This window comes from Podarcis cretensis (assembly GCF_951804945.1).
Source record: "Podarcis cretensis genome assembly, chromosome: 11".
Taxonomy (NCBI): Eukaryota; Metazoa; Chordata; class Lepidosauria; order Squamata; family Lacertidae; genus Podarcis; species Podarcis cretensis.
Genome location: NC_137180.1, coordinates 45,317,472 through 45,342,690, shown reverse-complemented (window position 1 = coordinate 45,342,690; position 25,219 = coordinate 45,317,472). Strand labels below are relative to the sequence as shown.

Here is a 25,219-nt window from a genome sequence, read left to right as displayed (position 1 = left end):
AATTGGTGTTATACGACTATTTTTAAAAATAAAATAAAAAGGAGTGATAAGAAGCTGGAATTAACTTCACAAAGCAAAAACTAAAAGTAGAATTAGAGAGTGAAGGCAAAATAGCTAAAACAAGGATATTCCAGATTCATGGAAGACTGCAAACTGTAGCACATGCAACAGATCAACTGATGGGCAGTGCATCTTGTGTGAACAAACCACTACAGATAAAATACTACAGATGGAACTTCCAGTGAATATTTACCCATTAGGTGAAACTTAGTTACCCATTATGTGGCCACCAACAACAATGACATGTGTTGAGATCTCCACCTCTCAAATTTAAAATCAGGGATGGGTTCTGAAGATGTTAAAGGTAAAGGTAAAAGGACCCCTGACCATTAGGTCCAGTTGTGACCAACTCTGGGGTTGTGGCACTCATCTCGCTTTACTGGCTGAGGGAGCTGGCATTTGTCTGCAGACAGCTTCCAGGTCATGTGGCCAGCTGACTAAGTCGCTTCTGGCGAACCAGAGCAGCGCACGGAAACGCCGTTTACCTTCCCACTGGAGCGGTACCTACAGTGGTGCCCCGCAAGACGAACGCCTCGCAAGACGGAAAACCCGCTAGACGAAAGGGTTTTCTGTTTTGGAGGCGCTTTGCAAAACGAATTTCCCTATGGGCTTGCTTCGCAAGACGAAAATGTCTTGCGAGTTCCTGCGGGTTTTTTCCCCTCCCCCCCTTTTCCTAAGCCGCTAAGCCGCTTATCAGCTGATCCGCTGATAAGCCGCTTAACAGCTGATCGCTAAAAGCCACTAAACCGCTAATAGCGCTAATCCGCTAAACTGTCAATGGGCTTGCTTCGCAAGACGAAAAAACCGCTATACGAAGAGCCTCACGGAACGGATTAATTTCGTCTTGCGAGGCACCACTGTATTTATCTATTTGCACTTTGACGTGCCTTCAAACTGCTAGGTTGGCAGGAGCAGGGACTGAGAAACGGGAGCTCACCCCATCGCGGGGATTCGAACCGCTGACCTTCTGATCAGCAAGTCCTAGGCTCTGTGGTTTAACCCACAGCGCCACCCGCGTCCCTTCTGAAGATGTTACTAGACCACAAATCTCTTCATCCCCAACGACTGGCCATGCCAAATCAGTGACAGGAGTTGAACTCCAACATCACCTGGTAGATCACATGCCTCCCACCTGGGGCACGTCTGTCTTCATGACACCATGTAAATGCCACTGCACATTGTGAATGGAAAGGAAAAACTTGACACACGGATACCCTTTGCAGTAGCCATCATGTGGCTCTCATAGATAAGCTCTCCTCTTCACTGAAAATGCAATGTTTTATATCAGAATCATTTTTCATACCCTGCAGAAGATCATCAACTGGGGGGGGGGGGAGCAATGTCAATACACCTGTCTGCATCAAACCTTCTTTCCTTACAAACACTGTAATACACTAGGTAAATCAGAAAGGCTACTCACTCATGTCGACTGCACCAGCTGTTCTTGCTTTCATTCTTGAAGATTCTGTCATTTTTTATTGTTTCGTTCTCCTTCTTCCAAACAACCTCAATTTCTTCCACATCCACAGAAGGCTTAAGAACCAAACTACACAACAGTTCAAGCTCAGCTGGACTCTGTAAAATGATGGTTTTAAGCACTGAATCTTTGGGGGAATCTATGGGAAATAAAAAGAAAGTTATGTGCTTAATAGAAAGTACTTTAATATTAAATTACGTAACTATTTTTTTAAAAAACAACAGACTATTGGTTGCACATACACTAGATTAAATCCAGATTAATTTTTCACGAGGACATTAGAAAAGCCCTACCATTCTGCAATTCTACCACACTTAAAACTGTCATTTCCATCAATTTCAGGGACTTTCTTAGAAGTAAATACTCCCAGTGCATTGATAAGTCAGGCATTTGCATCAGTAAGTGTCACAGGTGAGTGCTAGTCAGTAATCACAGTCCAAATTTGAAGTTAACTCTTTATTGGCAAAAACGTGATCTTAACAGACTTGATTAATGAACAAAGTAGCTTATTCCTGGTGGTCTTACTCCATGAAAATCAGTTGCCATGACTGAAAGCCCCCACCCTCTTCACTGCCATCTAAGTCCCCTCCTCCCCAGGATTTTTTTCCAAGCCATCTGAGACTGTTCCTTTGTGTAGCCAACCTCTCCTCTGTCCTGTTCATGCCTTTTCTGGTTCTGGGAGACAAGAGGGGAGGGGAGCTTGTCACAGCAGGAGGGAGACACAACCATGCCTCTTTGCCAGCCTGACTCATCTCTGCCTCTTGGTCTCCCTCCTTCCACTCTCCTGCTTCAGCTTCTGCCTCCGATTCTGGACTTCTCTCTGCTACAGACTCTCCCAGCTCACTAAACGCTGTTAAGTCTTCAGCTCCCAACACTTCCTCTTCCCAGTCTTCTCCCTCTAACCACTCATCGTTGTCCCACCACTACTCCCTGGGCTCTAAGCCTTCTTCCCTTGGTTCCCCCTGCTGGTTCCTCCCACCATTCCTTAGCATCCAACCAGTCCATAACAACTAGACAGAGAAGCCTTTCGGTGTGAAGTTCACAAAGCAGTATGCCTCTAAATATCAGTTTCTGGGAATCACAGGTGGGCAAAGCACTGCGGCAATCATGACCAGCTTGCACGCTTCCCACAAGTGTCTGGTTGGCCACTGTGAGAACAGGATTCTGGACTAGATGGGCTTTTGGCCTGATCCAGCAGGCTCTTATTGTTCTTAATGAATCACAGTTTCACTGGGTTAAGTTCAACTAATTTTCCTCCATATAAATTCTGTGAAATACCTCTGTAATAACTCAGTATTTATTTTATGTGAAGCATTTTATCACTGACTGTTCAGCCTAAAAAAAGGTTACTCAAGCAGCTTAAATATCATTGGTAAGAGGGTCCATGCCCAGCATGACCAAAAAGGAGCGCTAAAATAACTGTCTCTTTTTCGACAAAAAGGGAGACACTTGACAAACTGGTTTAAGAATGTATCCCTATGAAGCAACTTAGAAAAGGGTAGCAGCAAAACCATAGGGCTTGGTCTGATATAAAAATGAAATACTCTGTGGGTAACCTCAGACACACATGGTTCACTGTAGTTTCCTGCACAGCTGCCTATAAGTCGTACTTTGTATTCTGGACTTAAATAATCAGACATGTTTGGTTTCCATCCGCATACTTTTTGACGTAAAATTATTTAATGGCAAAAATGCAAATAATAATATTTATTAGCTGTGTAGCCCACACATGCTGCCAAAGGAGCCCATGAAGTCCATAAAGCATCATCATGAAGACTGTCCATCTCAGCCCAGCCTTAAATGCAAGCAGTTTCCTCCCATCCCCACCCTCCCTCAATTTGTTCTCTAGCTTTTAGCTACTCTAGAAAATTTTGATCCGATGTTTTGAAACTTATCTCCATGGCCATGATAGCTGGAATCTTACTTGTGGTTCCCTGCCCCCACTCCCACACAAAAGAAACCAAATTAGCATGACTTCTCTACTACCAATCAATGTTCAAGATTAAGAGGAAAAAACATACCCTTCATGGTTAAATTATACTTCTTGAAAGGCAGGATCGGCGCTTGTGTAACGGAATGTGGAGCTGCCAAAAAGAAAAGTTGAGACTAGGTTTATTTTCATATCGAGCAGAACAAGATACAGGAGAAGATTAATTTGCTCTTTTAACATTCTTTAATTGAATAAAAAAATATAAGGACCACAGGAGCAGAAGTACATTTCATAAAGAACATTGGGCTGCCACTAAAAACAGCCTTGTGCTCAGAGCTTCTCCTTATCCTCCTAGTTCATTTTCTGATACCCTTATGCTCTATATATTTTCCTCCACACATTGGCTATTGACCATGACTGTGCTGGCTGCAGATATAATCCAAAACATCTGGAGGATGCCAGGTTGGGAAAAGCTGAGTTATGCAGAGTTGGAGTAAGACCAAGAAGACTCAGTGGAAGGTAGATCTTTTATGCCACTCTGTGATGCTTAGAGGAAGGGTAGGACAGAAATGTGCTTTGTAATGAACATAGGAAGCTGCCTTATTCTGAGCAGACCACTGGTCCTAATTGGTCCACTCCACCTGCAGCTCTCCAGGGTCTCAGTTAGAGGCCTTTGCAATCAGCAACTCCTCTAAACTGGAGTTGCTGGGTCTTGGAATTGACTCTTAAGAAGTCTTCATCTGAAATGAACAGTGCCCTAAGGGTTTGACTTCCCTTCTACAAACCATGGGCCACACTAAACTACAGACTATGAGCCAAACTCAATGTAAAGTCACATGCATTACATTAAGGTGAAATGCATCACCACATTTAACAGGCAATTTAAAAAAAACCCCAAAATGCACACCTAAGTAGTTGTCATGAGGAAGAGGAAAAGCAGTATTGAGACTATGGCAAGACAAAGGGGGAGATCTTAATGCAGACATGCACACAGACATAAACACACAATGCTTGGGGGGGGGACCCTCTCTCCAGCACTTATTCCCAGTGTAGCCCAAGGATTGTTCCTCCCAAAGCAAATAGCATTGGGGGGGGGGGAACTCTTGGATATCAGGAAAGGGTTAAGTGCCACCTGCCTGCCTGCCATTGTCTTGACCCTTGCAGAAGAATGGGCACATTAAGTGCAGGAACACTTTTAAAGTAATGTTTTCCTTGGCCCTGTATAGCTGTGATCGTGGTCTGAGATATTTAGGAAGAATACATTCCAGAGACCAAGCCTGGGTTGCTGAAAATCAGAACCACCCTAATATTTGTTCAAAATGTTTTGGAGCATGAAAAAGTCTTCCGACACTGCAGGGGTCTGGCTCCTTTTCATTTTTATATAATATGTGAATTGCTGGGGAGGGTGTGTGTGTGTGTGTGTGTGTGTGTGTGTGTGTGTGTGTGAAAAGCTCCTCCCTTCCTGTGGATGATAGAAAATGTTTTGGAGCAAGGGCTGCGTTTTATTTTAAGGAGTTGTTTCAAAGGCAGCTGTTTGTTGGGACTCCTTGGCTGATGGTTCTGGAGGGGAAGATTGCTGAATGGAGCTTCAGAGCATCAAAAGAAGAGACCTGCTGGGTCAGAGCAAGGGACCACTTCAGCCCAGCATCCTGTTTCCGCCATTGGCCAATCAGATGCTTCCCAGAAGCCCACAAAACAGTGCAAGAAGGCAGCAGCCCACCAAACACCCACTACAGGAAACCTGTACAGGAAGTTGAGAAATAAACAGTGGAACTTCCCTAAATGCAACTGTGGGCTAGGTGACACAATGAGCACAAATCAGATCGTCTAGCATTTCCTGGGCTGGGCCCCTTTGGCCTGAAAAGCAACTGAAACAGCTTGATATCTGACATGCAACCAAATGGCAGCAGCTAGTGTCCATTGGGACTGGGAGGGTGGAAGACAGGGAGCCCAACGTCAGGTAGAACCAGCAACAGGTGGAGCAAACTAGTTCTAGTTGTGCTCCTATCCTCCTAACTCAGCTGCGTTCAACAAACAGCAATGCTGATATTAAAATGAGAGACAGTTCCACCCTCTGAAATACTGGTAAGTAAGGCAGGCAGGCAGGCATGGGCTCAGGTAGGAGTAGCCTCCAGTTCAACCAGACCACTTTTGTTTTGTTTTTTAAATATACTGTTTACTGTAGGCCATACTGCCAAGACTTAGGCTGCACACACTATATACTCAATGATTTTTTTCTTCTTCTTCTGGGGGTTCTCAACAGTACAGGCATACCTCGGGTTGAAGTTGCTTCAGGTTGAGCGCTTTCAGGTTGCGCTCCGCGGCAACCCGGAAGTAACGGAACGGGTTACTTCTGGGTTTTGCCTCTCGCGCATGCGCAGACAGTCAAAATGACGTCATGTGCATGCGCGGAAGCAGCGAATCGTGACCCACACACGCGCAGACGCGGGTTGCGTTTGCTTCAGGATGCGAACGGGGCTCTGGAACGGATCCCATTCGTATCCAGAAGTACACTGTACACATTGTTGTTGTTGTTGAGTCATTTAGTCGTGTCCGACTTTTTGTGACCCCATGGACCAGAGCATACCAGGCACTCCTGTTTTCCACTGCCTCCCGCAGTTTGGGCAAACTCATGCTGGTAGCTTCAAGAACACTGTCCAACCATCTCGTCCTCTGTCGTCCCCTTCTCCTTGGGCCCTCCATCTTTCTCAGCATCAGGGTCTTTTCCAGGGAGTCTTCTCTTCTCATGAGGTGGCCAAAGTATTGGAGTCTCAGCTTCACGATCTGTCCTTCCAGTGAGCACTCAGGGCTGATTTCCTTCAGAATGGAGAGGTTTGATCTTCTTGCAGTCCATGGGACTCTCAAGAGTCTCCTTCAGCACCATAATTCAAAAGCATCAATTCTTCAGCAATCAGCCTTCTTTATGGTCCAGCTCTCACTTCCATACATCACTACTGGGAAAACCAAAGCTTTAACTATACGGACCTTTGTTGGTAAGGTGATGTCTCTGCTTTTTAAGATGCTGTCTAAGTACTGTACACAGTACCGACACCTTTTTTCCTAGAAGAAAAGCACTGTGTGTATTTACAGCACATTACTTCCCCCAAAGAATCCTGGGAACTGTAGTTTACCCCTTGCAGAGCCATCATTCTCAACACCCTTAAACTATGCTTCCTGAATTATTATTTTTTTTTGGGGGGGGGGGACATCATGTACTTTAACTGTATGGTGCATATCGCAGATCTGCAGCATATTTCCAAGCACAACCAACACATGTATAAAGCACATGAGTCCCCTCAAAGAATTGTGGGAACTGTAGTTTGTTAAGGACACTGGGATTGGCAGACCTGTGTGGGTAAATTGCAATCTCCATGACTTTTTGGGGGAAGTCATGTGCTTTATATGTGTGGTGCAGATATGCCCATAGGTGTCTGAGGCTGCTGAAACTGCCCCCTCCCCCGATGCCACCTGGGTTCTCTAGTAGGGGGTAAGAGGTGCAAAAGCTGGGGTCTGATTCATGTCCATGCCAGCAAGAATCCAGGTAATAAATCTAGTTTTTCTGCATTTATTAAGAGAAGAGGAGGAGAGGGTGGGAATGTGCCTAGCCCCAGCTTAAAGGATGTGTGAATTGCAGCCTTGAGAATTTTGCTACGTGCCTCTTTTTAAGTTACAAGGGGCTGCAACACTTGTTGTTTCTGTTTTGCCTACACAATCTTATCAGTGGAGCTCCCAAGTACACTTGCCCAGGCTGAAGAATGCAACTCAATCAATACATGACAAGGTACAGGCTTCTCCTGGAATGAGTGACAAGAAGACTCCTACAGGGCAAAAGTAAAACACAAGGTGTTCCTCAGCTTTATCTTCCTCCTCTCAATAACTGGAATATTTTAGAGTGCGAACTCCCTCAGCACAAGATTAATCTTGTGCTGTCATCACTATTGGTAGAAACAGCAGACATGAGAAAATAGCCGTACTGGAAAATAATAATAGGTTGTTACCTGAAGTGGAAGCTCCCTGAGAGAAAATTCCATTGCTGGAAGTTGTTTCCTGGTTGGGATTTTGTGCTGTCGAAGTACCAGCTACATACAATAAAAAAGAAGAGGAAAAGAATATTTATTCTTTTTATGGTACGCTTTCGAGATTCTTGTTTTAATTTTATTTATTTTTAAAAATGTTTCTGGATCCTGAGAATGGAGCGGACCCTTCATCCAGACACAGTGAGCAAACGTCCGAATCCTTTGACAACAAGTTATGAGCAGGGCACCTGCCTTTCATTCCGTGTACAGGGAAAAGCAAACCAGACTGGAAATGAAAGCTTACAGAGACAGGAAAGCATCCTCCATCTCACCTGTGGGCAGCAGGCTAGTTTAGGAACACAGGGTAGGTCATGTGGACCACACAGGTCAGCCTTCCCACACCCTTGCCCTCCATCATCTCCTCCATGGAACAAAGCCTCATGGAAATGCAACTTACCGTATTTTTCGCTCTATAACACGCACCCGACCATAACACACATGTAGTTTTTAGAGGAGGAAAACAAGAAAAAAATATTCTAAACAAAACAGTGGATGTATGATTTTTGTGGTTCATGCTGTGGCCACAGACATGTGATCTGACAGTGAGTTTGGAGTAGCCCAATGCAAAAATCCTGAGGATCCATGTGGATCCATGCTTTGTAACCATGTTTTTGCACCACTGCGGCCCCAGGCAACAGTGGGTGTGTGATTGTTTTGGTGCAACATGTAGCCATGGACATATTATGTGATCTGATGGTGCATTTAGGGTGACCCAGTGCAAAAATCCTGAGGATCCATGTTGATCCGTGCTTTGTAACCACGTTTTAAGTGGGGAGGGAAGGAAAAGCACTCAAGGGACAAGGAGAAGGATGCTGCTAATAATGCAGAAGAGGGGTATAAGGGGAGAACGCTCCTCTCCTCTCCCCTCCCACTTTGCTCCTTTAAAGCAAGTAGGCTCTGCTTTTCTCCCTCCTCCCCGCTCATCCCCAGCTTAGCAAGCTGAAAAACTTTGCTGCTATTTCGCGAGCTGAGTGGGGAGGAGAGAGGGACAAGAGAGCCTGCATGCTTTAAAGGAACCAACCGGACAGGAGCCTCTTACACTTGTGTAAGCGGCTCCTCTCCTCTCCCACTTTGCTCCTTTAAAGCAAGCAGGCTCTCTGTCCCTCTTTCCTCCCCACTCAGCAGCTCTTCTCCCGCTTTGCTGTTTCAAAGTGAGACACAGAGGAGGGAAGGAAGGGGAACCATGGATCCTCTGCTCACGACTGCAGCAGATCCCCCACCACCACCCGTAGGCATTCCCTCCATAACACGCACAGACATTTCCTCTTACTTTCTAGGAGGAAAAAAGTGAGTGTTATGGTGCAAAAAAATACGGTAAGTCATTCCGAAAGAAGATATTGGAGTACTCCAAATAATTTGCCCATGAACGTGGAAAGAAAATAGCAGTTACAGCTGGAAGGCAACACCTGGAGAGCTGCATTGATCATTGCAATACATTTTTTATTATTAGTTGTTGTTATTATTATTATTATTATTATTATTATTATTATGTCATATAAGATGATTATATAATCTAAGAAGGGGAATGGCTGTGACTGTCATGAAATAACAGTCTTCTGAATTTCCACTACACTACTGGCCACACTCTGTTTAATGGTAGGGCAGGGGCTCTGGTAATGAATATTGGATATAATATATATATTTTTATGAGTGTGGCACTGTGGTCTAAACTACCGAGCCTTGGGCTTGCTGATTAGAAGGTCGGCAGTTCGAATCCCTGCGATGGGGTGAGCTCTTGTTCAGTCCCAGCCTGCCAACCTACCAGTTTGAAAGCATGTCAAAGTGCAAGTAGATAAACAGCTCCGGCGGTAAGGTCAACAGTGTTTCCCTGCGCTGCTCTGGTTTCGGTGTTCTGTTGCACCAGAAATGGCTTAGTCATGCTGGCCACATGACCCGGAAAACTGTCTGTGGACAAATGCCGGCTCCCTTGGCTCATCTGTGAAGCGAGATGAGCGCCGCAACCACAGAGTCATCTGCGACTGGACTTAACTGTCAGGGTTCCTTTGCCTTTTTAAATACCTGTTTAGGGATGCATTTCCTGACCCACTTTGTTTGATAAACTTTTTTGTTTAATAAAACTTTTCTCATTTGTTGATCAGATCCTGCCTGGGACTCTAAATCATTACATTTTCCCCTCACACAAGTCCCCCACTAGATAATCTGTGGTAAATTGTAGAAATTCGTGTAATTGGTATACCATGAGGTAGGTGCACTATATTTAATTGGGGACATTTAGTGGGAGTGGATCCACCCCATTATTAATTTGTAGCATTAAGTGGTGGGTCCGCTATATTTTAATGGCTTTTTTTTTGGTCCTGGTGCTTTTCCTGGGAAAACCTGTGTTTTACCATTGAATTGGTGCAAACAGCAATTGGGTTTTCCAGAGAAAAGTGCCACACTCTGACACAGAACTTTTAAAGTGCAAACCTGTGCCTGAAAGTGTGGTATAAAGGTAATCTGGATGAGCCCAAGTCCTTCAAGGAAGTGTAGAGGAAATAAACTCACTGCAGTTTTACAAAATTCTAACCAAGAACCTGGTGGTCCATATATATTATTGTAATTTTGCCAGGTAAATCTGAAAGAAGCTTAGGCTCAATGTACAATGCACAAAATTAAGGAAGTGGCTTCAAAAGCAGATATATGTCATATCAAGTCCTGATTGATTCAGAACACATCCTGGGTTCTGGACAGGTCAGTCTCCTGCTATTCCCTCTAGCAGCTGGCTTTTTCTGACAACTTCATTCCAGGGAATTTGAAAGCTGCTTTGCAAGAGCTAAAGCACTTTAAGTGAATGATTAATGGTTATGACTAGTGATTATGGCTGAAAATGATAAAGGACTTCCTCCCTGTTAAATCAAGTCAAAAGATTTTACTTTCTTGGGCTCCATGATCACTGCAGATGGTGACAGCAGTCACGAAATTAAAAGACGCCTGCTCCTTGGGAGAAAGGCGATGGCAAACCTAGACAGCATCTTAAAAAGCAGAGACATCACCTTGCCAACAAAGGTCCGTATAGTTAAAGCTATGGTTTCCCCAGTAGTGATGTATGGAAGTGAGAGCTGGACCATGAAGAAGGCTGATAGCCGAAGAATTGATGCTTTTGAATTATGGTGCTGGAAGAGACTCTTGAGAGTCCCATGGACTGCAAGATCAAATCTCTCCATTCTTAAGGAAATCAGCCCTGAGTGCTCACTGGAAGGACAGATCCTGAAGCTGAGGCTCCAATTCTTTGGCCACCTCATGAGAAGAGAAGACTCCCTGGAAAAGACCCTGATGCTGGGAAAGATTGAGGGCACAAGGAGAAGGGGACGACAGAGGATAAGATGGTTGGACAGTGTTCTTGAAGCTACGAACATGAGTTTGACCAAACTGCGGGAGGCAGTGGAAGACAGGAGTGCCTGGCGTGCTCTGGTCCATGGGGTCATGAAGAGTTGACATGACTAAACAACAACAACAACATAGCATAAAAACAAACAGAAAATCCAGGACTGAAAGACTATTTCTGGGCAGTTCTACATTTCCTAAGGACTGTACTAAAAGGAGACAACTGTCACAATTGCCTGCTTTAGAGGGATGAGAGTACGGGTAACTTCTTAGGCTTCTTTCTTTCTATGCAGCACATGCCCTGCTACCACTAACAACACTTTGTCCATGGAGAAATGAGTATCAACCCTTAAGTCAAAAATTGGTATCTCTGAATAGACAGCAGCAAGTTCACAAGCTACTTCCTGGGACTACTACGCATGGGTGCCATCATTTTACACCCTTCATGAGCACCCACCCTTGACTCGGTTTTCTGTTTCTACAGGCACCTAAAAGGCTCAATAGCTAAAAGACACCCTAATTTGTTGTTGTTGTTTATTAAATTTATTGGTCTCTGGATCATGGTGCCCTCCAGATGTTGGAAATTCCATAATTCCTGACCACGGGCAGTGTGTGGCTAGGTCTGATGAGCATTGCAGTCCAACAGCTTCTCAAGAGCACCAGATTCACTACCCCAACATAGAGTATACAGGTCAGCCTAGGATTGGAAAGATGCAAATTCAAATTCCAGTTAATACCATAGATACCCTCTTGGATGCCTTGATATTCATGCACACCTTTCCACCCCAGAGCTGTTTCAATACATTTTGCTGTCTGTAGAGAAGATGACCAACTAATAAGCCGTACTTCAACACTGCCAGCAAAACAGTGTCTTCCTACAACATCCAAGGGTAACAGGCTAGCTCAGGGGTCAGCAAACTTTTTCAGCAGGGGGCAGGTCCACTGTCCCTCAGACCTTGTGGGGGGCCGGACTGTATTTTGGAAAAAAGAAGAATGAATTCCTATGCCCCACAAATAACCCAGAGATGCATTTTAAATAAAAGGGCACATTCTACTCATGTAAAAACATGCTTCCTGGACTGCTGGCGGGCCAGATTTAGAAGGCAATTGGGCCGGATTTGGCCCCCAGGCCTTAGTTTGCCTGCCCATGGGCTAGTTGATGGGGAAGAAGGTAAGACAAGGTGCACAGGGCTTATTCCTCCAAAACCTAACAGGTGTTCCACACTCCCTTCCCTGTTCTACCTCTCTTCATACTCCTCTTCCATCTCATTTCAGGTCATTTTCTGACATGCTGTTAAAATATATTTCGTACAAGACAGGTCTGGGGAAAATGTATGAGTATAATGTAAAGGGTAAATGTGTGTTGTTTCTGTTTCCTCATTGGTTGCTAAATGACTAACAAACCATTGTACAGTGGTACCTCTGGTTAAGAACTTAATTCGTTCTGGAGGTCCGTTCTTAACCTGAAACTGTTCTTAACCTGAGGTACCACTTTAGCTAATGGGGCCTCCCACTGCCGCTGCGCTGCCACCGCACAATTTCTGTTCTCATCCTGAAGCAAAGTTCTTAACCCGAGGTACTATTTCCAGGTTAGCAGAGTCTGTAACCTGAAGCATCTGTAACCCAAGGTACCACTGTACTGGTTTTTGCAAGGGGGAATCTGTGTGCTAACAGGGTTTAGACATCAACCTTGCAAAGTAACACAGTAGATGAAACAATTCACCTCTTGTCATTTGGATGGAGGCTCTTCTCCATCTAATGTCTCCTGCCTGTGTTGTTGTCCTAAGCAACCCGCAAAGAACAGTTTGTGCCCGCGCCAGACCAATGAGGTCATTTCAGTTATGTCCCCCAAGTGGAAGGAAGACAGTGTCTTATCTGAGATCATCATAGCCAATAATGCCTTTGTCAATAATGGACTGAGAAATTAATCAGCCTGCTGCTCTTTGCTGCAATGATTCATGCCTGCTTGCTTCTAAGGAAACAAGCTGCCTCTGCTAGCTGTGGATCAATTGAGGACTGGATTCTTTTTTCAGAGGAAGCTCCCTTAAAATGAGTCTATTCTTTTTTTAAAAAAAAGTAATTTGCTTTTGTGACAAGAACAAAATAACGTATAACATCCAGAACATGAGGGTAACACATAGTTCAGAGCATTGGGTACATCTGTTTTACTGTAAAGCATTTGTTGTTCTTATGACCAGAATTCTCCTTTTGGGTTGACAGTGTCATCTTGTATAGTCATTCCACAGGAAGCCATGCATTGCTATGTATTTTATTTTAAAAATGCCATGTCACTTGAAACTTCCCTTTTGCCTTTTAAAAATCACCACTGTCTTTCACCTTGTGTCTCACTTTTTCCCCATCAATGCAATTGTCCAAGCTGGTGCCATTCGGATAGCAAGTTGTCTCAAATCTTTCCACCTTCTAGGTACTGTCAAGCCTGCTACTAATATAAAACTATTGCTCTATCTGGTTCAGTATTGTCTCTACACAGTATTGTCTCTACATTTTCCTACTCATATTGAAATACTGCCCCTCAATGAGGCCAAACTTAGATTCACAAAATGTTTAGGGGTATGCGTACCCCTGTGTCCCCCCCCCCCAGAAAAAATGCACTGGTTTCAGGCAAGGATATTCCCAGGTATACCACAGATATGTACTACATATCTCTGTATATGTATGCTGTAGATCAGGGGTAGGCAACCTAAGGCCCAGATGTGGCCCAATTGCCTTCTAAATCTGGCCCGCAGACGGTCCGGGAATCAGCATGTTTTTACATGAGTAGAATGTGTCCTTTTATTTAAAATGCATCTCTGGGTTATTTGTGGGGCATAGAAATTCGTTCATTTTTCCCTTCAAAATATACTCCGGCCCCCCCACATGGTCTGAGGGACAGTGGACCAGTCCACGGCTGAAAAAGTTTGCTGACCCCTGCTGTAGATCAAATCTATCTTAACTAGTCCTCATGTCCCCTTTTCTTCATAACCACATCCGCTTTCTTGATGATAGTACATTATGAGGGGAAATGGTTGAGCGGTGTATGTGTGCCACAGTTGCACACATCTGCACACAGCCACCCACTGTGTTCGATTAAAAGTTTACCTAAAATACTGAAGTTCTATAAGCGATGGAACTACTTCAGTTGAAAATATACAAGGCCTCAAGTCTGACTTTATTCTCTGCAACAGTACTGTAGTAATATTTGCGGGAACAGAGTGCCTCGCAGAATAGTGTCTGAAGTTGCAATTCTAGACCCTTGCCTGGGAGTAAGCCATATGTAGGATTGCACTGCGCAAGACAGTTAGGATTGGTGCAACATAAAGCAGAGATGAAGGGTGACAAACCTGAGCATAGGAGCCAACTCCTAGGGGCCATGGGAGCCTCCCCAAAGTTGATGAGCATTGCCATACAATGGTGTGCATGCACCACATTATGTGATCAATTATGCAGGCATGCCCTCCAATGTTTCTCGGATGAAAATAGGGACGTCCCATTCCATAATGATCATTTTACTATTTATACCCCATGCATCTTACTGGGTTGCCCCAGGCACTCTAAACTTCCATATAACACCGGTCTTGAAAGACCTACATTGGCTCTCAGTACGTTTCCGAGCACAATTCAAAGTGTTGGTGCTGACCTTTAAAGCCCTAAACGGCCTCGGTCCAGTATACCTGAAGGAGCGTCTCCACCCCCATCATTCCGCCCGGACGCTGAGGTCCAGCGCCGAGGGCCTTCTGGCGATTCCCTCATTGCGAGAAGCAAAGCTACAGGGAACCAGGCAGAGGGCCTTCTCGGTAGTGGCGCCCGCCCTGTGGAACGCCCTTCCAGCAGATGTCAAAGCGATAAACAACTACCTGACATTCAGAAGACATCTTAAGGCAACCCTGTTCAGGGAAGTTTTTAACGTGTGATATTTTACTGTATTTTTGCTTTCTATGGAAGCCGCCCAGAGTGGCTGGGGAGGCCCAGCCAGATGGGCGGGGTATAAATAAATAATAATAAATAATAATAATAATTATTATTATACAGGATTGCCTTCAGATGCCTTGGGGGTTGGCTAACTAACATACCCTCCAGCATTTCTCCAATGTAAATAGGAAAAGTGGGTCATTCCAGGATCAAATCAGAAACCAGGACATCTTCTCTAAATCAGGGATGTCCCTAGAAAATAGAGACACTTGGAGAGTGGGGCTTACCTGGGCCTCCAAATATTTTATTCAAGTTGGCATCCCTGAACCTGAGTTGTATATTCTCTCTTTTTAGTCCTACTTTCCATATCACTGCTGCTTTGCAGTCATCCCCACAACAGCCATGTGAGAGAAATCCATTAATCATCCCAGAGCTATATTCAGCATTTTAAATGCCTGAGCCTAAAATTTTACTGCTGCTGCTCTCCCCCATTCTTGATTCTGACCTCCTCCTTTGAGGATATGCTTCAAGTTCAAATAGTTCCAGGTTTAATTCCACAGTATTATCTCTAGGTAGGCCCAGGAGAGATCCATGTCTACAACCCTGGTGACATGGGTTGCCATCCAGTTTGCACAATACTGGGCCAGATGGAGGTCAATGGTCTGACTGAGTACTGTACACAGCATCTTCCTATATTGCCCATCTTCTGATTGACCTCATCAAGCAGAGAAGTTACTCCAAGAAGGAACTAAGCACATAAATTTCAGGCAATCTTTCTGTAGGGTGGCATCACTTTGCCCAAAACAGCTCTGTTCTAGAACTCCACCAGACAGTCTAGCTGAAGTTCGCACTGTGGAAGAGGTACTTGCCTGCTCCACCACTGCAGGATATTGGACAGAAATGAAGTATTCACTGAGTCAATTTTATATCGGTGAAGCTATGATATACAGCTGATAAGCAGACTGACAAAATCCAGAAAAGGCCAAGTGAGGCCCACCATTTCCATGAGGGATGATGCTCCATCTAAGCAAGTTCTGGTCAATCTTTGACCTTCCAGATGTTACTGAACTACAACTTCCATCATCCCTGGACACTGGTTATGTTTGCTGGGTCTGGTGGGAGTTGCAGTTCATTCAAAACTACTAGGCCAAAGGTTCACCACACGTGATTGCCTGGTGTGTTGCTGTTGCTCACTGAGAGGGAGAGGTGGTGTGGATGTCAGCATGGTGCAAATCCACTGGCAGAGCCAATCCAACATTTCTGCCAGTGCATGTACACTGTGCCAATTGCCTTCCACCTCACCCCCTCTACTTTCCAGTAAGCAACTGTAACTCACTTGCCAGGGAGCCTAGTGGCTTCACCCCTCCTGGTGACCTACTTCTGCATCTGCAAAACATCAAACCTGGAATTTCCACACAGCCATCATGACTCAACCAACGAGAGACCACTCATTCATTAGTTTCCTTTTTAAAGCTACTCTGCATACTAACTGAGAAATCTTTCTCCACACATGAACAATTTAGGTAGCCAAAACTGTAACATCCATGTACAAAAGGATCATCAGGGCTTGGTTTGAAGGAGGCACAGGAGTGAGGAGAACTCTAAGGAGAGGAATCCAAACAGTCCACTAAGGATTGAGGATACAAAATGCTGACTGCTTTTGAAGGAGCAGAAAACAAGAGAAGATGAAATGGAAGTATCCTCAAGGATGTTGCTGGCTGGTTGGCTGGCTGGAACCCTGAACAGGCACATTCCACACTACACCATTTTGTTGCAGGACCCTGTCTAAGTTAGCAGCCATCCCCATTGTGTGGCAGTGAATTCCATACATTAAATTATACTCCATGCTGTGAAGCAATTTGTCTCTCCTAAATTGGAAGCCCAGTGGTTTTACTTGATGACTCCAAGTTCACTATGCTTAAAAATCCTTTTCTCATAGTGAAGGGCCATTCCTGCTCCCCATTTAAAATTGTCCCTTTGTTTCTCTGTTTAAGATAAAATGTAGATCGTGGATGAGCTTCTGAACAGCTTTGATGCTACAAAGTACAAAGGTCCATATTTTTTGCACCATAACACTCACTTTTTTCCTTCCAGAAAGTAAGGGGAAATGTCTGTGTGTGTTATGGAGGGAATGCCTATGGGTGGTGGTGATGGGGGATCTGCTGCAGTCGTGAGCAGAGGATCCATGGTTCCCCTTCCTTCCCTCCTCCGTGGCTCGCTTTGAAACAGCAAAGCGGGAGAAGAGCCGCTGAATGGGGAGGAGAGAGGGAGAGAGCCTGCTTCTTTAAAGGAGCAAAGCGGGAGAGGAGAGGAGCCGCTTACACTCCTGTCTGATTGGTTGCTTTAAAGCAAGCAGGCTCTCTGTCCCTCTCTCCTCCCCACTCAGCTCGCTACATAGCAGCAAAGTTTTTCAGCTCGCTAAGCCGGGGATGAGCGGGGAGGAGGGAGAAGAGCAGAGCCTGCTTGCTTTAAAGGAGCAAAGTGGGAGAGGAGAGGAGCCTTCTCCCCTTATACCCCTCTTCTGCATTATTAGCAGCATCCTGCTCCTTGTCCCTTGAGTGCTTTTCCTTCCCTCCCCACTTAAAACATGGTTACAAAGCACGGATCCACATGGATCCTCCGGATTTTTGCACTGGGTCACCCCAAATCCATCATCAGATCACATGTCTGTGGCCACAGCATGAACCACAAAAATCATCCACTGTTTCATTTAGAATATTTTTTTTTCTTGTTTTCCTCCTCTAAAAACTATGTGCGTGTTATGGTCGGGTGCGTGTTATAGAGTGAAAAATATGGTACTTGCTTAATTTTGGGCTAGACTTAACAGCAACCACTCAGTGCTATTGGAGGGGAAATGCAACTCTGTGGGGATCAAGAATTCTGAAGCTGAAACCAGGTCCATTCGGGGTGGGCAATACAGCTTCAAAGTAACAAATGTGAGATAAAACTACTCTATCTTTCTAACCCTTCTGATCCCAGCAGTACTGTGATACAACCTGTTGGCCTCTTCAGCAGTAAATAGATCAGAGGCACGTGTGATCCCACCCCATCTCAGAAATCCTGATGATGATTGGTTGGATCCAGACTGAGTGGCACTTAGTTGCCACTGAAATCAACTTAAGGCTGCATTCAAACATTCCCCCCTCCCTCAAAGAATTATGAGCACTGTAGTTTTTTTAAGGGTTGTTAACTTATCTCTGTTAGGGGTGATCTACACTACCCAGAATTCTTTGAGCAAAAGAAACTGCTTCGAATGTGCTTTAATGTGAATGGATTGTACACAGCCAGAGTCTCAATGACTAACAGGACTTTGGTGTAACGTGTGTGAGTCTGGACTCTGAAGGATCCAGCCCTACGCCTAGCAATTCAAATCTGGTTGTTTTTCTAGTTGGAAACTGCTGTCTGTTGTACAGAAGATTATACTACAATTTTTAAGAAAAGGAACAGGATATTTTCAATAATGACTTTATAAACCCCATGAATTCTAATGGAATTCAGTCTATGAAAGAGGTCTGCTGGTTTATTTCATATCCTCACTGTGTGATTTGGTAAAACTCTCACAAACTTTCAAACAGGAAGCACAGACACCATTTCCTCTGCATTTACTGTGGCGCAAACTGCGGGGAGGGGAGAATCGTCAGATATCGTGCCAAACAGGGTTTTAATGCAACATGAACAAAACAGGACTTCAAAGTGCTAAAATAGTTTGAAATGTGTAGTGAGGTTGGGGACCTGGAGCCGGAGACTAGAGTCCTACCTGCACATTTAAAACAGAGTTGTTAAGGAGAGCCTATTCCTCTCACAGATCTTCAATTCTCAGAGTTCCCTGGGAAGAGGGGCCAACTTTTAAACCACACTGAGAACTCCAGCTCTGCAAGGAGAACAAGGGTCTCCTAACAACTCACAGCACCCCTAACCTCCCAGGATTCTTTGGGGGAAAACCATGGCTGTTTATAGTAGTGTGATACCGCTTTAATTGTATGGTGCAGATGGGTCCCTAGGGCAATGTCAACAGGATCTAGGTACCCTCTTCTGTTGTGAGACTTGCACAAATCTGTGGGTTTGTTGGGTCTTGGGTGAGAGCCAGCATTGATGACAGTGAGAGACAGGATGCTGAGAGCTGTTTGCGGGGGGGGGGGAGTTTGAGATGGAAGTTCCATCTCTGTGTATTCACATTCCTGGCTTTATTGTGCATTTTTGTAACCGTTGTTTCATTTTACTGCAGACTGCTTAGGGACAGTTTAATATCTGAAGTGGTATAGGAATGGTCTAAATAAATAAATATTTGAGGCAACAAGTGGGGGGGGAGTGCTGTTGCGCTTATGTCCTGCTGGGGGGGGGGCGCGCTTCCTACAGGCATCTGGTTGGCCACTGGGAGAACAGGATGGGCCTGATCCAGCAAGGCTCTTCTTATGTCCTTGTGCCTTTACACCTGTGTGCGCGCGCATGGTGGTGGTTATAGTGGAGCAAAGAGCAACGACATGCAAGTAGCACATCATTCACAGAGCAGCAAACAGACACAAAACAAAGCACAGTGATCATTCACAGCTGAAACAATGGGCCATCATCCTGGCATTATTAAGTTAATTCCACGGTAATGTTGCTCCAACAACACGGATCTCCAGTCCTAGGGACTATTGTCTGCCTCCACTTTACCACCTGCTGGAATCTTAACTTCTCTCACCCCTGCTTATTTCCCCCCTCCTCCTTTTATTAAACTAGGAAGGCAATGGCTTTTACAAAAGAGGACATGAAGGATTCTACAACCAGGGGAATGCAGAGTTTGGAAACGCCTTAGACACGTGTCTTTTTAATCTTAATAGTCATAAGGTAGGAATTAACCTTTCAGGGGGCGGGGGAGCCTGGTTAGTATGCCGCAAAGTGAAGATTCGGGCAGAACATCACTTCACCAAAGCAACCCCCTCCTGCCAAATAAACTCGGGCTGGGGTAAATAAATAAAATGTTTAAAATTAAAATGCCTTGAACCATCTAACCGCACCCCCTCGGTTTGGAGAAAATAATAGTCGTCGTTTTATTTATTTTTTTGCCTTGAAGCAAACCTTCTCAAGGTGACTGCTCACCTTGGGATGAGAAACGCAGCAACGACCATCCTTTTTTCCTGGACGTTTGCCTAGGTTGCCAGCCGCCCGGAGAAAACACCGCGGAAATTCACAGCGATTATTAATATCCTTACCTGCGGGAGTGCTGCTGCTGCTGCTCCCGACGTCCAAGACATCCCAAACAACCAGCAGGAGAAGGAGGCGAAGGGAGTGCAACGCCACGAAGGCGCTCATACTTGCTTGCAGCCGGCAGAAGCTTCTGCAATAGCACTGCAGTGAGGTCTGGCCGCTTGCTCCGTTGCGCCCCGCCCGGCCGCTCCAGCTAGCAGCGCCTCGTTCTTTGAGAAGGGTGTTGCCCTGGAGCTGTACTAATAACGGGAGACTGACGTCAAGAGGAGCAACCAACCAGCGAATCGTCGGGCAGGTGCGAAAGGGAAAGTGTGGCCATCGCGCAGCTGTTTAGAACCGCCGAATCTTTCTGTGAATGAATGAATGACTAGGGAGTGGTTAGACTCCCTATGTTCCAATCCTATGCATCCTTACTCAAAAGTAAGCACAACAGCACAACAACAATTCCAGGTGCATTTAAAAAATAAATATAAATAAATCTAGGTTCACTAAGACAGATCTGGCTGCCACTAGGATACCTGTCTTTTATTATTATTATTAAGCTGCTCTTTTAGCATTTGACTTTCTCAAAAGTCTTAATTTGTATGTGATGATAAAAGACTGGATTGGCAATGTTGCCACTGTATTGCGTGTTTTTTTTTTGCAGCCATTTTGAAAGGACCTTGGTTCAAAAAAATAATAATCAGGTTTTTTTAAATAAACCAAACCAAAATCACTTAAATCTGTTCAAAAAGGCTACCAGCAACTTCTTTCTGTTTTCTCTTTACAGTCATAAAGTTGGAAGGAACCTCTATGTCTAGTCTGAATTTTGTTTGTTTCTAGATTCAGGTATAATAATAATAATAATAATAATAATTTATTATTTATACCCAGCCCATCTGGCTGGGTTTCCCCAGCCACTCTGGGCTGCCTCCAACAAAAAATCTGCATGCACACAAAAGCTTATACCCAGAACAAACTTAGTTGGTCTATAAGGTGCTACTGGACATTTTTATTATTGTTCTTGTTGTTGTTTGTTACTTTCTGGGTTTCATTTAGGCAGGAGAGGAAAAGTAACTAATAAATAGAAGAAGTAATAATAACCTGCATCTGCATTGCAGGGCACAATCAGTGTAGATTTACTGATCAATGGCCAACTACTTAAATAAATCCAGTGAAGGTTTTGTTATAGGACTGGGAGTTGGTTAAGCATCCCTTATCCATGACTTAAGAGTTGGCTGTATTGCCATAGACACAACTAACCAGTGATGCATTTAGAGAGAGATGGCAGGCATTGCCACCTTCTCACCTGGCTGGAGGCCACATCATCTGAGGTGTAGGAGAACAATAGACCAGGGACTATTTTTTGGCTAGTCCCATTGAAAGCTGGGAAGACACAATGGCTTGACTTCTCGCTCCTTGCTGAACTCGCCAAGAACTCCAATGGGAGAGGCAAGATCTGATGCTCTGATGCTCAGCTTGAATATATGTGTAAATAAAACCATATTTAATAAAGACACCATAGCCATAGTGACTTTCATTCCAAGGAAATGAAAGCAAAGGTATAAGTTGGTACCCCTGAAGTCTCTCACCACTCAGAGAAGTGCGTGTATCAGTATTTTTGCATGTATGCTTGAGGCACCACAGAACTAACCTCACAAGGTTACAAAGAAGAGCCCCTCTGGATTAAACAAAGAGAAATCTTTTTCCCAGAATGCTCAACCATATAAGCAGGGACTGAAACAGGACAGCAACACAAACACACACACCCCTCCACTGGTATTGTTTGTTTCCCATCAACAGGTATTTAGTGGCTCAGCAGTCTCTGAAGATAGCTATCCTGGCCATTGATTGACCAAGTCCCTTTGTCTTTGAATTAGCCTAATCCCCTGCTGATGCCTATTACATCTCCTGAAAGTGGAATTCCAGGCATTTATGTGGCTTGTGTGAAGATGTACTTCCTTTTGTCCTAAACCACCAATCTAGTGTAGTGGAAGAGGGAGATATATATTTTTCTAAACCTCCATCACAGAACCTCTTACAGCACAATCCTATGCAGTGGTACCTCGGGTTGCAGATACTTCAGGTTATAGACACTTCAAGTTACAGACTCCGCTAACCCAGAAATAGTACCTCAGGTTAAGAAGTTTGCTTCAGGATGAGAACAGAAATCATGCGGCGGCAGCGGGAGGCCCCATTAGCTGAAGTGGTACCTCAAGTTAAGAACAGTTTCAGGTTAAGAACGGACGTCCAGGACGAATTACGTTCTTCACCCAAGGTACCGCTGTATATGTTTACTCAGAAGTAAGGCCCACTGAATTCAATTCCCATGAAAATGGGCAATTGTACCCTGTGCCATTTCTACTCCAAAATCTGGCGTCCCAAAATGCTTTCACCTTTCCCTGCTTTGTGATCGAGTCTCTTATCTTGATCCACACTTTGATAATTTTGCTTGCTCTTTCCTGCATCTTTTGCAGCTCTAAAATATTCTTTTTTTTGGGGGGGGGGAATGCACAACTTATTCCCAAAGTCACTCCATTATATATTTCTATAAAGGCATTGCAGTATTATTCCCTGCTATAATTTCAGCCTTTTTTCCCCCCCTACCACTAAAGTTTTCATTGAGCTGTCCACCATGGTCTAAAAATTTTAAACACTTGATTTGATTTAGTTAATTAGTTAGTTATGAATGACATTTTGTATGCTGCTCCATAAAATGAGGCAGTGGTCTTCAGCTGGTGCATCGGGACTGCTATTGGCCTGCAGCCTAATCTAAAGTGGGTCATAATAGCAGCACTCCACCATATGATTTTTTAAAAAGAAAAGAAATGGGCTCTCAAATGTGTGCTCCAGTTAAACATGGGTCTCAGGTCAGAAAAGTTTGAAGAGTACTGATGTAAAGTACTCTGTGCAGCTAATTCCAGGGACTCAGCAGGGCTAACCTTTAATGCTTGCTGTAAATGTCAGAGCTCAGCCGTAAGCATTCTAATATTAAGAAAATAAGAATACCTCAGAGCATGCGCAGAGTGATTTTAACCTTCCTAATGAGATACTCTTGTCTCACCCAGTTCATCAAGATCAGGCATCCCCAAACTAGGCCCTCCAGCTGTTTTGGGACTACAATTCCCATCATCCCTGACCACTGGTACTGTTAGCTAGGGATGATGGGAGTTATAGTCCCAAAACACCTGGAGGGCCGAGTTTGGGGGGTGCCTGATCTAGGTCAATGGTTTCCTAACTTTTCATTCCATTGCCCGCTTGCTTGCATAAACTCATAGAGGGGGGAGGCAGCAGGTTTCAGCAAGAGTAAGAAGAAGCAGCAGAGCTAGCCCTTTGATGGGAAGGAGGCAGTTGAGGATTTCACTGGGTGATTTACAGGGTTTCTGTCTCCCAGTTGTTTCAAAGCAACAGCAACAAAACAGCTTTTCTCGCTAAAATTAGGCTGCTGAACAGGCTTAGCAGGAGTGGACTTTACATGAAAGCTTTTTGAGCTCAGGGTACAGAACTGATAGCCTCTTCCCAGGCTCAGGGACATTCTGTTTAATTTCCAGCTCTGGTTATAGAGTTGGAAGGGAACTTAAGGGCCATCTAGCCCAACCCCCTGCAATGCAGAAGTCGTTGTTGTTGTTATCATTATTTTATTTATACCCCGCCCACCTGACTGGGCTTCCCCAGCCACTCTGGGTGGCTTCCAACAAAATATTAAAATACAGTAATCAGCAACTAATCACAGGTTAATAGACCTTGGAGTTTCTAGTGCTAAATGTGCATTCTCTTCGGCTGTCTTGTCTTTCTTTAGCTGTGAAGCCAGTCGCACCAAATGATCCTGAGGTCTGCTCAGCCTTGCTCAACCTGGACCCGGCTGGAAGTGGGCAGCTTGGCCTGAGTCTGGAACTCAGCAAGGAATGAGCACAACCTGCCTCTCTCTGCCTCTTGCCATATGCACAGCCAGTGATGCACAGCTTGGTTTCATGTGGTGTAGAAGTTAGAGTGTTGGACTAGGACCTGGGAGACCAGGGTTCAAATCCCTCTCATCCATGAGGCCCACTAAGTGACCTTGGACTAGTCACTATCTTTCATTCTAAGCTACCATGCAGGGTTCTTGTGTGGATAAAATAGAGAGGGGAGAAGCTTCAACTTACAACCACCTTCGGAAAGGTGGTTGTAAGTGTAGTAAGTATGCAAGCAAACATTCACAGTATAGTCTGGCAAGTACAGTGGATGCTCAGGTTGAGAATGTGATCCGTGCGGGACACATGTTCGTAACCCGCAGCATTTGCAACCCGCGTCTGCGCATGCGCGGGTTGCGGTTCGGCAGTTTGGCGCATGCACAAAGCGCAATTTAGTGCTTCTGCGCATGCACGACTGCCAAACCCGGAAGTAACCCGTTCCAGTACTTCCGAGTTTCAGCAGTCTGTAACCCAAAAAAACACAACCTGAAGCGGCTGTAACCCGAGGTATGACTGTATTCCGAGCACTAAATACATTGTAACATAAAAGCAGAATAATGTTTCCATCTATTCTTTTTGACCCCTTACCATACCAGTGCATACCCTCCACAGTGATGGACTTTAGTATTAAAGTTTTGCCTTTGCAATCAATGGGTCATGAGTTTGCACAAAAATACCTTCAAGCAAGCACTTAAGGTTCTTTCAGACCATTTTTGTTTTGAAATTCCAAGGCAACGTGGAACCATTCAGACTTTTATTTATAAGCATAATCCATTAAACCCCACATTTTGGCATCCAGTGGTGTCAGCCTCTTGTGGCATCGAATATACAAGGAGAGAAGCAGTGACTAAAGAACAAAGCAAACCTAAAAGGAAAGGATTATATAGAAAAGAGAAGCAATTAAAAACATCTAAACCAGGGATTAAAAATGGCTGAGGACCAAATTCAAAGGCCCATTAAAGGTCCTGGAAGCCTTCCCATGCAGTCCTAGGGGTATAAAACATTGACAAGCCTTTTAAAGGAAGTTGAATTGCAATCCCTATAAACAGTGCTATTTTTCAGCTGGAGGATGTCGGAGTGCAGTTCCAGCACCTCTCAGGTGTGCACCATTGTAGGCCACCGCTCTTCTTGCCCGCTTCCTGCCTTTATGTGCTTCTGAGAAGCCCAAAATGAACATTTCAAGTCAAAACTGAAGATGGCCACTTCCGGAGGCGGCGCGAAACAGCAATGGCGGTCCTCTTCGTGCTCTGAAGAGGGGCTCCGCAGAAAAGGGTCGTTCGCTGCGGCATAGCGGCGACCCATCAAGAAAAACCATGGGCAGAGT

At 44.6% G+C, this 25,219-nt stretch overlaps 1 protein-coding gene across 3 annotated transcripts in view; it reads right to left on the bottom strand.

Moving 5' to 3' along the window:
- EMB (embigin) overlaps positions 1-20,170 on the bottom strand; it is a 31,733-nt gene extending 11,563 nt beyond the window's left edge. For 2 of the 3 annotated variants that reach the window (XM_079995055.1, XM_079995056.1), the window contains exons 1-4: positions 19,972-20,170; positions 7,466-7,546; positions 3,559-3,621; positions 1,481-1,676 (exon numbers count right to left, since the gene is read on the bottom strand). In XM_079995055.1, the coding sequence (XP_079851181.1) occupies positions 1,481-1,676; positions 3,559-3,621; positions 7,466-7,546; positions 19,972-20,071 (440 nt within the window). In that variant the 5' untranslated portion in view covers positions 20,072-20,170. The remainder of the gene's footprint in view (positions 1-1,480; positions 1,677-3,558; positions 3,622-7,465; positions 7,547-19,971) is intronic. The other variant, XM_079995057.1, reaches the window with a different exon arrangement.
- Positions 20,171-25,219: the final 5,049 nt, after the last annotated feature.